This window comes from Drosophila obscura, unplaced genomic scaffold (genome assembly GCF_018151105.1).
Source record: "Drosophila obscura isolate BZ-5 IFL unplaced genomic scaffold, ASM1815110v1 contig_96, whole genome shotgun sequence".
Classification (NCBI taxonomy): domain Eukaryota; kingdom Metazoa; phylum Arthropoda; class Insecta; order Diptera; family Drosophilidae; genus Drosophila; species Drosophila obscura.
Window position 1 is genome coordinate 738140 of NW_024542890.1, and position 12854 is coordinate 750993.

The following is a 12854-nucleotide window of genomic DNA, read 5'->3' on the forward strand; positions in this document are numbered from 1 at the left end:
GACAGATGCCACGATAGTTTTCCAATAAAAACTCTGGCTAATAATAATAATAATTTTCATTATTTTTGTGTTTTTTCTATGTGCCTCTCTCTCTCTCTATCTCTTACATTTCCATCAAAGGAAATCGCATTTATGGCATTTGATTTCTTTTGTTTTCCCGTTAACTTTGATTCGATTTTGATTTTTGAATGTGGCTGTTTTGAATGCGCGACACGCAAATCGATGCTTGCCACCCTCCCACACGCATACACCCTGCACACACTGGCAACACAATACTGGCAAAAATTAATAAAACAAAAAAAAACAGCACTAATATTTACGGTTTATTCTGCGCTTACTTTTCTGCACGCGACCCGAACAGCGACACAGAGAGGTGGCTGCGGTGGCAGCCGTGGAGTCAGCGAGAGCGACAGTGACAGCGTCGGCACTGGCTCCGAAATTTCGGAGTCCAGACAAGGAAGCACGTTATTATAACGGTAAATGTGCCAAAACGCCAGCAGCAGGAGTAGTTGCAGCGCAGTCAGCGTCTGTTATTGCCTATTCACATCACATCACAAAACAAAACAAAAAAACACATTGCAGAAAAGTAAAGGAAACCCATAAAGCCGAAAACCGAAGAAGAACCAAAAGCCGACACGGAAAGGTAAAATAAATTAGCCGGGGAAGTGGATGTGCGCCCAGGACGTAGACCGCGCGACACGAAGTACCGCAACACAGCGACTCCGGGAATCCGCTACACGGCAGCACGCGGCGACCATAGGACTGACGGCGACATCTCAGCCACACCAAACAAGAGGGTTGCTGCTGCTGCTCCTGGGCTGCAAATGTTCTTCTGTTCAGCTTCCGCGCAAGTCCTAGGCCCAACTATTGGAAGAGAGGCCGCAACACAGGAGCACCAGAGAGCACTTTTGCAATAGTTGGACCCATGTACGTGCGGGCGCAGAGTGGAGCGCCTGCGATTTTGGACCAAGTAAATTTTAAGTTTCTCACTGTTCCCAGTGGATCGAGAATTTCCAGTCAAAACTAAACTAAGGCTCTAACCTACCACATAAGCGATCAAATACATTCGTGAATATGCAAAATGAAGCAGTAATAATTGTGTTCCCACAGTGGAATGTGAACGAGTCAAACAGCGAATCAACAGCGAAAAGAAAACTTTGGGCACACATATTTTCATACCAAAGAAGAATGAGTTTTAAAAAACATATGAAAATACATACATATGTTATTTGATCAACTCTTTAAGGACAGTGAAAATCCTCGAATCATTTAACAGGGAGTATAACTGTTTGGCAAATTGTCATCAAATGTTACACTTTAGTCAGTGGTTTCGCTGCGACAACCACTGTGCATTGATTTCGAGACTCTTCCTGAATATTATTGTTATCCAAAAACGCTATCTGCGGGAGAGAAGGGTTCGGGAGGTGTTTTTAATGGAGGGCGCATGCGTTTCCCATGCCCTGCAGAGCATATGGAAGCAGCGGGACTGTGGTACCCAGCTCTTTTCTCCATATGTATGTACAAATGTACATATGTATGTATTTATCAGCAAATTCGTTCCACTGCGGGAGAGTGCAGCGGAAAGTCTCTCTTCTTATCAGTTTCACGCATTTACTGCGTCTCAAATCGAATTTCAACTAAACTGCAATGCTCTCTTTCCCTCGATTCCTCTCTGCGCTCTCTTCGAGAGCGTCCAACAGGCGTAAACAGCTGTAAATTGTTTGTTGACACACAAACACAAAAACACATATGCATAAGCATACATATGTATGTATGTACATATGTGGATGCATGTGGGATCCTGCCCAGTATTATGGATTATTGCTTTCAATTAACAAACAAAAATCTTGAGGGGCGACCGACCGATGAGCGAATGAGCGGGTGTAGTAAATTTATGGCATGCAGCAGATTTTAATTTTATTCATCATTCAATTTCCTGGAACTCCCGTCGCACGAGTCACCCCACAACACAGCCCAAATAAGCAGAACCCAAAGACAGCCCCGAACCCTACTGAGAACTCTGCACCATACCATTTTTTGTTGACATGACGAATCTGCGTATCCGCCAAGTTCTACAAAATTCACACTCAAACTGGCTAGGGAAATTGCAACGAAAGTAAAGAGCCAAAAAAAGGGAAGGGTGTCTTTGAAGGCCGAAGCTTCTGGATACGCTTGGAGAGCGATCATTGGTATGGAATCTACATTCATATATGTACATACATACATATGTAGTTTGGTAATTTTCTGTTCGAATTATCTTTTGGTGGCTCTTAGCTTGGAATGAATCGGACACACGGAAATGACGCCTTGTTGACGCTTATCAAGAATACATAACTACATTTTTACATATGTACATCTGTATGCATGTTTTTTTCTGAGCTGCATGCAGGAATCTGGCAGAATCAGCGTACCCTCAGCAACAGTACAACAACAGTGCACACATATGTATATGTACATAAATAAGAGCCAGCAAACCAATCAACAAGTGCGTGTATGGAGATAGAACTTTTCTGTTTTGTGTTGATAAAAGCACTACATATTAACATATTGCTTTGCTTGCGCTCGATGTTGATATTGAGGCACAGTCCCGACACCACCACAAGCCCCCCTCCCCTCCCTTCGTCCAGATTGTGCCCAGTAATCTCTGGCGTATTCGTGTGCGTGTGCTCTTCTCTTCTGTTCTGATCATTTCTTTACCGACCAAAAAAAAAGAATCAACTCAACTAATCGCAATATACTACTCGTAGCTTTCGTTGCATCACATCTTTTCTGACACTCCATTCGCTTTCGTCGCTTGCGAAAACGCGAAATAGTAAGTGATGATAAATGGTAAGCCTAACTGATAAGGCACAACATCGGGCAGTTCTATTGTTCCTTTGATTGCATGATATGGAATTACGATTTTGGTCATTTATCAGAAATCTGAAAAAAGGCTTTATTAGTAATCCTGTTACACTGGTACACGTAGATCATATGGAAATCCCGTGGATCATTGATGTACATTAAGATTTACTTTAATGGTGAAGCCGATAAAGTTGTATAAGTAGTCGCAAGCCCATGGACAAAATATAAAACCCTCCACAAACTTGGATAAGGATAAAGTGGACTGCTAGGCTGACGCCATTCGGAACGGAAATGAATAATACTGTGATAAATTATTGCAATATAAAATATGTGTGCTTAAAGTTGTTAAAGAATTGAACCAACCTCTAATACTCGTAGATCTCAGATATCTCTGAGTAAATTTATGCAAATTGTTTATTTTCTGAGCGAACTTTCACACGAACAATAATTACAACAAAAATGGTGTCGAAACCGAATAAAATTAAATCATATTAATATAAACATGTGTATCAATATAGTACTGTATATTGTTGTTTAATATGCACAAAAAATTTTGGGGTTTTCGATTTTAGAATTCGAATTTCGGGCACATGTCCATTCAGAACGCGGTTCGGGAGCTACACGACTGTGTAGATTGTAGCTCGACTTTCGACTAGCGCGGAATAACTGTTTTGAAAATATTTCGTTTGCACGGGTGGCGGGTACTTTTGCCAAAAAAAAAAAACTCAAAAAAATTCACAACACAAAAAATGCCGTTGGCAAGTCGGTCGCATAGCGGAAACTGCATGCAGACGTTGAACGTTCAACGATAAATTGGGATTTGATTCGGTGATTCCGTCCGCTTTGCGCGCGAAAAAATTTCCAATTGGGAATTCCCATTGAAGGCAAAACCAAGAGAGAGAGAGCTCATTTTCTCGTTGAATGATAGAGCTGCGATATATCGACATCTACTCTTTGGTTGATAATATATTTGTGGGTAACATAGTTTTGGACTGTCGAAAATATTAATATGGATATTTTGGTGGCATATGCATATATCATTAACGGATCTATGTATCTAAGGTCAGCGCAAATCGACAATATTTTTCTGTTCTTTTATGTCCTTAGATCATAGCCCGCGACTTTTGATTCATCGATTGAGCTCACAGCTGATGCATGCGTGCCAGTGTGCTTAAGTGATCTTCGGAACTAGTTCCAGCTGTTGCCCCGCACAACGAAGTGCAAATTCAAAACACTGATCATTTCCTGGGTGGACTTACAATTAAACAATTTCTTAAGCCTTAAAATTATGATTAACATTCAGAAATAAATGCTTAACTAGTTATGTGGGATGTGGGCGAGGTGTTGGATCACTCGTTGTTGAGCATCTCTACATCGGCATCCATCCAAAAGGGCTCCGACGTGGCAGCCGCTTCGCCATTATTGTGGCTCGCCCCAGATTCGGAAGACGTCTCCAAAGGTTCATCGCAGTTGACGCTCTGCCACTCCGGGTTGGGCGTGTCCGTTGGCGTGGGCGTGGTCATTCCATTGCTGCCATCTCCTCTGCCTGTCTCTGTGGCTGTGGCTTCTCCTTTGGCTCCTATTGAGCCCCCCAGCTTTAGAGAATTAATTCCATTTATGGCCCGCACGCAGTTAGAGTCCACGCTGGAAGGGAAATCGATTACAGACCAATCTGGCGGTGGCTTTTCGGCCGCTTTCCTACTCACCTCAGGGCCCGATAATAGTAGTCCAGAGCCTTGATCGGCTCCTTTTCGATGCGCAGTATGTCGCCCAGGAGGGTGTAGAGATTCTGATTCGGGTAGTTGATCACCTGCTTCTCCAGCAGCTTGATGGCCGCCTTGGTGGCGCCCTCATACTGACAGATCTCGGCCATCAGGGCCACGGCCGGAGTGTAGCTGGAGTCGATCTTCAGCGACCTCTCCACAAACTTTTTGGCACTCCTTTTGGCCACCGGATTGGTTGAGTGGAAGAGCGTTCGTCCGAACATCTGTAAATGAATAAATGAGACGCACACAATGGAGGTTTGATTCCAAGACGATCCGATTCGATCCGATCCGGATGAGATACTGATCCTCCTCCTCCACTCACCGTGTAGCTGCGCGGTGAGGTGCGGAAGCTGCGTATAGCCCAGACGCACATGGTCTGCGCCTCCTTGAAGCGCTTTTGGGCCACATAGCAGTGGAACAGCCCCTTGTAGACCTCGAAGCGATATGGGGCCAGTCCCTGCGCGTTGCGAAACGCCTCGATGGCCTCGCGGTATCGCTGCAGCGAGATGAGGAGATTGCCCCGCAACAAATGGCCCTCGACGTGACGCGGATCCATATCGAGACAGCGCTCAACAAAGGTGAGACCCCGCTGGTACTTGGCGTCGCTGTACATTTTCTGGCCGTGGACGAACCAGTGGGCCGGGCTGAACTCCCGATCGGAGCTCACCTGGGTGAAGAGCTTCTCCTGCTCGATGGCGCTCTGCTCGTTCAGCTCATACACAACGGACAGCAGGCTGATGGCCTCCATATTGTAGGGATAGGCCATGACCGCTGTGCTTAGGTACTGCTCTGCCTGGATATGGTTGCCGTAGTAGTACAGGCACCGCCCGATCTCCACCAGCAGATGCTCGTTTCTGCGGAGCCTTGTGGAATCGTTCAGCTGCTGAAAGGTCTTGGCCGCTTCCAGATGCTTGCAGCCGTACATCTGGGCCAGCGCTTTGATCCAGGTGCTCAGCCAATCGATGTTCCGGGGAGCAGAAGCAGCTGAGGCAGAAACGGAGATAGGATTGTAGTGGATTATAGTGGGACTGCACTGGATTGCAGCAGCGCACTCACCATTCATCACCAGGGAGTTGACCTCGATGCCATCCACACCCAGCTCGAGCAGGGCCTCGATGGATTTCAGCGACATGGGACACTCCTTGAGCACATCCTTGTAGGCCATCACGGCGTCGGCCTTGCCCTTGCTGCCCGCCGAGGCGTGGTGGTGCAGCCGGCCCAGCAGCATGTTGATGCGCGGCGTGCGCGTTCTTGCTGGCAATGCGAGAAGAGTGCTGATAGCCTTACCTGGCTCCCCCACTTCCTTGTAGCACACGGCCAGGCGGTAGCGCAGCTCCACGTCCGTGAACTGGTTGTTCATAATCTCGATGGCCGTCAGGCAAGCGCTCTTGTACCGCTGCATGGTGCGGCGTGTGTGCAGCACAGACTCCAGCTGCTGGTAGGCCAGGCGGAAGTGGCGCTCCTTGTAGTGGGCATTGGCCAGGTAGAGCATTACCTGGTACTCCATCTCCAGCGTGGCCACATTGCGATCGTTCTGCAGCAAAGTGTTCAACAGGCTTGCCTGGGGATTCACAAGAAAATGAATATGCTGGTATGGATGGACTTTCCAGGATGTGGTTACCGCTGGGATGACGGACTCGTAAAGCCTGTGATCGTACAGCTTTTGCACATTGGCGAAGAGTGCGTTTTCCATCGTCTCAGGTTTCAGTCTCTTCCTGCTTTTCCTTACTGCGCACAAATGCCGCCAAAACGCGGAGGTGGCTCAGCTGGTTCGCAACTGTTCAAAGGACTGGTTCTTTGAGCTGCGAGCATGTGGTTCGGTTCGTTCTTTTTGCACTCTTTTCTCTGTTTTAAATAATTAACATTTAAAGACTATGGAAACCACAATGGAAAAAGATAATAATTTTGAGCTGATTTCAACAGAGTTCCTTGGGAACTTTCTTATATTTTTATATTGCCGATTGTCGGTAAGAACTACTGAACGAAGAACAGAACCGAGTCACTCTGCACTCTGTATCGATAAGCAGTGTTGGCAAACGCCAAAGCTACTTGTCGATAGAAAGGAAAGAGACGGTTAATTTAATTTAACATATTTATATTTTGGCGAAAATACAAGTAATATATTATAAAAACAACAAACGAGTCTATTCCAATCAGCATACACGCTACTTAGGGACTAACTGACTGGAGAGTGGGACAACTTCCAGGGATTGCTGCTTTTCGCCCTTGTCGCTAATGAAATGCAAAATTTCGAATCCCACCTCTACCATGATCAGGATGATGATCATCCACTCGAGTCGGATGTGGTGGGCGTCATTGAGATTGTGGGAGACCAGCTCGGCCAGCTCCACGCAGTGGCTGATCTTCTCGTTCATCACCTTGGTGCGGCGCGAAATGCTAAAGTAGGAGCACACCTGCAGATAGAGTCCCTCCAGCTCCTCCCTGTCCCAGTAGAAATCGGGAGCATCCAATAGGTCCGACGACAGGTTGATCACGTGGCGCAGGGCGAACAGCTCGCCTGTCTTGCGGAGCATGGCCGCCCGAGAGATGCGCAGCCGTCGGCCCCGCTTAAGGTCCTCCGTCAGGTGCTCAATCGAGTCGATGTAGCGGTCCAGCGTCGCCTCCCACATGCCCAGCTTGATCGACTGAGCCATCGCATTGGAGAATGTGTACTTGTACAGGAAGCTGTCTCTGTCGCCCGTCACGAAGAACTTGCCCTTCTGGAAGAAGGCGCGAGAGGTGGCATTGAAGTCGCTGCTCTCCGCCACCAGGTCGCCCTCCACATCGACGGCCGCTGACGGGATGTAGGTGTAGGGCATCACTTCGCTTTCCCCGTGGACCAGGGCACTAACGTACGACTCCCGCTCGAAGGAGCGCAGAAAATTCAGCACGTTGTTCATCTCGATGTCGCTGCAGTTCCAGAAGACAACGGACCCCTCGCGAAAGAAGAATATCTCGCGTGGCTGCTGTCCCGTCGGGTACTTGGCCGCCACGAACAGCACGTTCTGCTCCACATCCAGGTTGTCGGTGGAGAAGAAGCGCTTTGTCTCGTACAGATTCTGCTCCTTGAGGGCCGCCTGTAACGCCTCTAGATTGTACTCTTCGGCCGTGGTATAGCCGCGTGTGTTGAGGAATCCCAGGGCGGACAGCTCGTCGGTGGCCAGCCGCTTCTTGCGCATTATGCGCGTCCTAATGGGCGACAGTATCGACTCCAGTCGCTCTTCCACCAAAGGCATTGGCTTCACCCTGGGTGATGGGCCCTGGACCGTCGCTGATTGAGGCTTCTTTGTGGCAGCGTCCGTTTCCTCTGTAACTGCTGCTGGCGGCTTGGTGATTGTGGTCATCCATCGCTGGCCTTGCCATTGTGTCTGAAAGTGTTGGCGCGGCTGGCAAAGGCTCCTTAGGAACCGCAGGCGTGCAAAGTTCATTTTACTCAAATCGAAATTGCTTGATGTACGTTATAGTCAACTAAATGGCCTGATCGAATGGCCGAAATGGTGCGGTTCGGTAACTTTACTACCGGCAATTGCCCGATTACCACTTGTTATGGTTATCGCTACCGTCTCAGTGCTGTAAAAGTAGTTTCAGATGCTTGACAGTTTAATTTCTTTAATAACATCAAAACAATAGACGAAACAAAGGAAAAACCACATTAATATTAATAAATGAATCATCTTTCATTGAAATTAACGCAATGCTAGGAAAATTTCTTTGAAAACATTAGCCATCGATAGACCGATAGATCCATCAGCTGTTTGACGCTTGTGCAACAGAAATATTAACGTGCTGCATAATTTTCTCCAGAAATAAACTAAAACACTCGAAGCAGCCCCGCAAAATGCACCTGACATTGATAAACTTCTTTAAGAAAACTGTGCCTGGACATATATTCCGCGGGAAGCGCCGTCTGGTAAAGCCGGTCAGCAAGCGGGCCATGGACACGCTCACCCAGGAATACGAGCGACAGGAGCACATCATGTTCCTGCTGCGGCATCCCTACCTGACGCTGGTGAGTGAACAAACAGCATCTTTCAATCTCAGCCAGACACAAACTCACTCTCTCAATCTATGCAGGAGCAATCATCTGGCCATGCCAAGGAACTGCAGAAACGCGATAAGCTGGTGGCCAAGTGGACGGATGAGCAGACGATGCGCAAGATGAAGCCGCATGTGACCATCGAGGAGCGTCTGAATCACCTGAAGGTCAAGGAGACCTGGGACTAGCTTAAGACCGACATGTTCCACCCTCAAGATGCATTAAATTAATTATAAAGTAAATATAGATTATGTATATGGAAATTATGTAATTATACTGGCTTCGTGGCAAGCGCAGCGAGGAGCTTCTGCATGGTGGTGCATCGCAGCCCCTCCCCATTGAGGGTTCCATAGTATGTGGCGACTGTTCCTGCAGAAGTTTTCACATGATTTACAATATTCTTCAGCATTTTGTTGGGACATTTATATTTGGAAATTCTTTCTGGAGCGCATCGAATCACAGGATATTTTAAGGCAGATATTATAGAGGAACAGATGTGAAACCTAGCTTAATTGTATCATCCCGTCATCCCCCTTGCGTTTATCTACAACAGCTGATGGCGAAGAAGCACGCCTTCTCCAAAGCACACCGGAACAGACATACATACATGTGTATGCACATATGTAGTATATGTAGTCTTGTCTCTGTCGATTTCGTGTTTAGAGCTCTTCTTGGTGTCATTTTTATTCGATAAATTGCATTTTAATGTGTGTGTATATGTATGTATATATTTATATATGTATGTTATGTACATATGCAAGGCATGTAACATTTTTCATCATTTCTACGTCGCCCTCAGCTCAAATTCCTTCTGCTCTGCTCGTCCACCCAGCAGCTCCGCTCCCAAGATCCGACTATAAATTTATTGCAAGTGTGTGTTGGTGATATTTTGTTGTATTAGAGTTCGTTTCTTTGATTACTTTAATGCACAATTTCAGGGATTCTCACTTTTAGAAAGCACTTTCAACATGTATGTATGTCTCTTATTGAAAAATCAGATTTTCCAAACGCCCAAACGCTGTGGGAACGAACTGTGAGGGAATGATCAGAGTTGGGATGGGAAAATGGCATCGGATTCGGATCCATATATGTATATATATATATGTAGTTCGGGGTGGGATGGCGGATGGGTGGGGTTGGGTGCTACTTAAGTCCGGGGGTTTGTCTGTTAACAAGCGCTGATCTCTCCTCCAGGTTCAACATCAATCGTTTCTAGCAATATTACCAATAGAATTTATCTCTAACATCGAAAGAGAATGGGGATATACATATGTAGCTACGAGGTTTCATTCCTTCATTCATTCTTTCTTTCTTTCTTTTCTTTCTACGCTTCTATCTGGGTTTCCTCTTCCTTTTTCTATGCTTCGCTTTTCGTTTGATTATTTTGTTGGTTGATTTGGTGTAAATGATGCGCATAACCTCGATAAAACATTTTGTAACAATTTTAAATTAACTTTAAAAAAATAGATGCATGTATGCTTGTTTTGTTGCTGTTGTTGCTGCTGTTGCTGCCGCAGCTGCTGCTACTGCTACCGCTGCTGCTGCTATTACTTCTGCTGTCTACGATTAATATACGTAAATAGTTCTGCCTGCTCCTCCATTCCACTACAAGCTGAGTCCGACTCTGACTCCGACTCCGACTCCCAGCCCGATCCGGTCCGATCCGATCCGGTGCGTGGCAATCCATCCACGCATATTTCTCAATCGGCGGCCAGAGGCGAAGCGCTGACCTTTTTCGCAGCCGCCGGGTACGTGACTTCGGCATCGTCAGTGGGCTCGCCATCCAGATCCAGCCCATCGCCCGGGGCATCCTGCATCGCTGTTTCCGCACCTCCATCCGAACGGGGCAGCTGCAACGGGAGCGGTGGCGGCGAGCTGGACAGCATTGCAATGGGCGAGGCACTTGCAGTGGCCGCTGCGGCACCATCGCCCATCCCTCGTTCAGGTGCTGGTGTTGGTGCCGATGTCGCTGAAGCTGAAACTGCAATTGGATCAGATTCAGCCGCCGGCGTAGGCGTTGGCGTTGACGCTGGCTCCACTCGGACCTCTCTTTCGGCCGGGCTCTCGTTCAGCGGCGTCAACGGCGGCGAGTTGGGCAGTGGGGAGTCTAGCTGCTGCTGGCTAAACTCCTGGTTGGGGCTCTCCCTGGTGAATAGGCCCATTTTCGATTCGGTGCTGGCCACCCCGTCGCCGACGCCAAGGCCAATGCCAGATCCGGCTGTGGCCGCACCCTCGCCGCTGTCCGTGCTGGTGCTGATGAGGGAGGGGGCGACTGTGGGTGCCGCAGGGCCACTCACCAGATGTGGCGGCGCATGCAGCGGCACGTGCTGATGCTGCTGGTGTTGCTGCTGCTGATGCTGGGCGACGTGGTAGCGGGGAATGTCCGCCTTGCGCCACAGGGTGATCTCCTGCTGCTTGAAGTAGCGACGATCCTCAGTGTCCATCAGCACCAGGTTGAGGAAATACTTGACGGAGAACTTCTTGTTGATGTCGCGCATGGTGGGCGTCAGATTGTAGCCGGCGAGAAAGACCCGAATGGGTATGCTCTCGCCCTTGACCGGCGCCCCATCCATGATCTCGTACTTGGCGATGGTTTCGTTCTCGTTGAACATGTTCGGGCCGGTCCCGGTGGACTCGCGCTTGATGATCGCTATCTCCATGTGCTTGATCTTGATGCGGACGAGCAGGAAGTAGATCTTGCCGATGATTGTGTCCCGCAGGTGGTACTTGCTCTTGTTGTACTCAAACTCAATGTGCAGGCAGTCCTCGATGCCCACCTCCATCTTGATGGGGTTGTTCATCTCCGGGTAGCTGCAGAGCGTGTGCACGGCGATGTCCACCTCGCGCGTGATGTCGCTGATCCGACGCACGATGGTGGCGCGCAGGAAGTAGCGCAGCCTTACATTGGACCCGGCATACACCTCAAACTGCTTCTCCACGTTCGGGAAGTCGAACGGATAGCTGTTGTTTTGGATGAGATCCCCGGGACGCGCCAGTGCCTTGGCCAGACACTTGAACTCGTGGTGGGTGCCCCGGTCGTAGAACAGCTCAATCTGTCCGATGAACTCGATCTTGATGCCCTGGTGCTCCAGCTTGCTGCCCGGCTTCTTCAGCGTCACGTTCACCTAGATAATGCCGCGAGCGACAGTGCGGAAAACGATACAGAAATACAGATAGTGGAAAGAGGAAAGAACTGAGTTAGTTGCTGGACTGAGTGAGTGAGTGTGTGAGTGAACAAGCGATGCCGATAAAAGCTAGCCAAGGCAACGCCTCCCCTCCGCATCTGCACAACAACCACAACCGACTGTGCCCTGCCCAGTGGCTGCCTCCTGTGCTCCCTCTTCCGTTCTCACCTTGCCGGACACTGTTTCGCCGTCGTAGAAGAGCAGCATCTTCTCCACCTTGCCGTCCTCACCCTTGACCTCGGCAGTCTTGTGCTCGGCGCCATCGAAGACAATCTCTATCTCGGCTGACTGGCCAAAGCCCAGGAAATTCATAATTGATAAACGTAAATTGGCCTCCCTCCTCTTCTTCTTCTTCTTCTTGGTGCTGTGCTCGGTCGCAGCTCGGCTGGAATGTCGCTGTGGCCCCGTCCGTCCGTCCCGGTTACAGTGCAGTTGGATGCTTGGCTCTCGCTGGTGCCCGTTTCGGTTTGCGTTTGCGTTTGGAGTTGCACTCTCTGTGCTGCCGCACTTCTTCTGCCGACACGAATTTATTGGGCGTTTTTCGCCTGTTTTTCTTTTTTGGTGTAGTGCGTGTGTCTGTGTGTGGTGTGGTGTGTGTGTGAATTGGGAAAAAATTGCAATTTTTCTTTCACACAGGCTCCGCGTAAACAGTTGCCACCTTTTGGATATTTGAAGACCAGCGTTGCCATCTCGTGGCCGATAGTAGCACAACTATCGATAGAGACCGTTTTTATCGACGAAACAGTGCTGCACGGGACCCGATGTTGTTGATCCATGACCAACAACCGTTAATATCTGAAACAAATAATCCTCACAGACTGCAGTCGGCTGTCCTTTCCATGGTCTGCTAAGCAGGATTACACTGAATCCTGCACTTATGCACTTATGTATACAATACAGACCAACTTGTCGTTCAGGGACAGACTGATTCGTCTCTCCTACTGATTTTGATTAAACCTTACCCGCTTGGCTTTAGCTTCAACAAGTTATCATGGAGCAGGCTCCACGCCCACAGGCGCCTCC

General features: G+C 48.4%; 5 protein-coding genes across 6 annotated transcripts in view; 1 reads left to right on the forward strand and 4 right to left on the reverse strand.

The window, feature by feature from the left end:
• The window catches only part of LOC111071878 (GAS2-like protein pickled eggs), a 55104-nt gene extending 51438 nt beyond the window's left edge, over nucleotides 1–3666 (reverse strand). The window contains exon 1 of one of the 2 annotated variants that reach the window (XM_041596160.1): nucleotides 3208–3666. The gene's annotated coding sequence lies outside the window, so the exon portion shown is untranslated. Of the gene's footprint in view, nucleotides 1–338; nucleotides 553–3207 lie in introns of those variants that run through there. The other variant, XM_022363417.2, reaches the window with a different exon arrangement.
• A 419-nt stretch (nucleotides 3667–4085) lies between these two features.
• On the reverse strand, nucleotides 4086–6515 carry LOC111071882 (anaphase-promoting complex subunit 7). The gene is made up of 5 exons (XM_022363425.2): nucleotides 6232–6515; nucleotides 5667–6171; nucleotides 4933–5594; nucleotides 4551–4831; nucleotides 4086–4488 (listed from the first exon to the last, which is right to left on the reverse strand). Exons 1-5 carry the CDS (start codon nucleotides 6301–6303, stop codon nucleotides 4194–4196), a joined length of 1815 nt encoding a protein of 604 aa, XP_022219117.2. The 5' UTR covers nucleotides 6304–6515; the 3' UTR covers nucleotides 4086–4193.
• A 181-nt stretch (nucleotides 6516–6696) lies between these two features.
• LOC111071885 (required for meiotic nuclear division protein 1 homolog) lies at nucleotides 6697–8158 on the reverse strand. Its single transcript, XM_022363428.2, has one exon. The coding sequence runs from the start codon at nucleotides 8036–8038 to the stop codon at nucleotides 6776–6778; it is 1263 nt and encodes a 420-aa protein (XP_022219120.1). The 5' UTR covers nucleotides 8039–8158; the 3' UTR covers nucleotides 6697–6775.
• Nucleotides 8159–8257: 99 nt separating this feature from the next.
• On the forward strand, nucleotides 8258–8909 carry LOC111071891 (ribosomal protein 63, mitochondrial). The gene is made up of 2 exons (XM_022363437.2): nucleotides 8258–8619; nucleotides 8685–8909. Exons 1-2 carry the CDS (start codon nucleotides 8449–8451, stop codon nucleotides 8832–8834), a joined length of 321 nt encoding a protein of 106 aa, XP_022219129.2. The 5' UTR covers nucleotides 8258–8448; the 3' UTR covers nucleotides 8835–8909.
• A 159-nt stretch (nucleotides 8910–9068) lies between these two features.
• LOC111071884 (vacuolar protein sorting-associated protein 26) lies at nucleotides 9069–12504 on the reverse strand. Its single transcript, XM_022363427.2, has 2 exons — nucleotides 12000–12504; nucleotides 9069–11771 (listed from the first exon to the last, which is right to left on the reverse strand). Exons 1-2 carry the CDS (start codon nucleotides 12141–12143, stop codon nucleotides 10347–10349), a joined length of 1569 nt encoding a protein of 522 aa, XP_022219119.2. The 5' UTR covers nucleotides 12144–12504; the 3' UTR covers nucleotides 9069–10346.
• Between the last annotated feature and the right edge of the window lie 350 nt (nucleotides 12505–12854).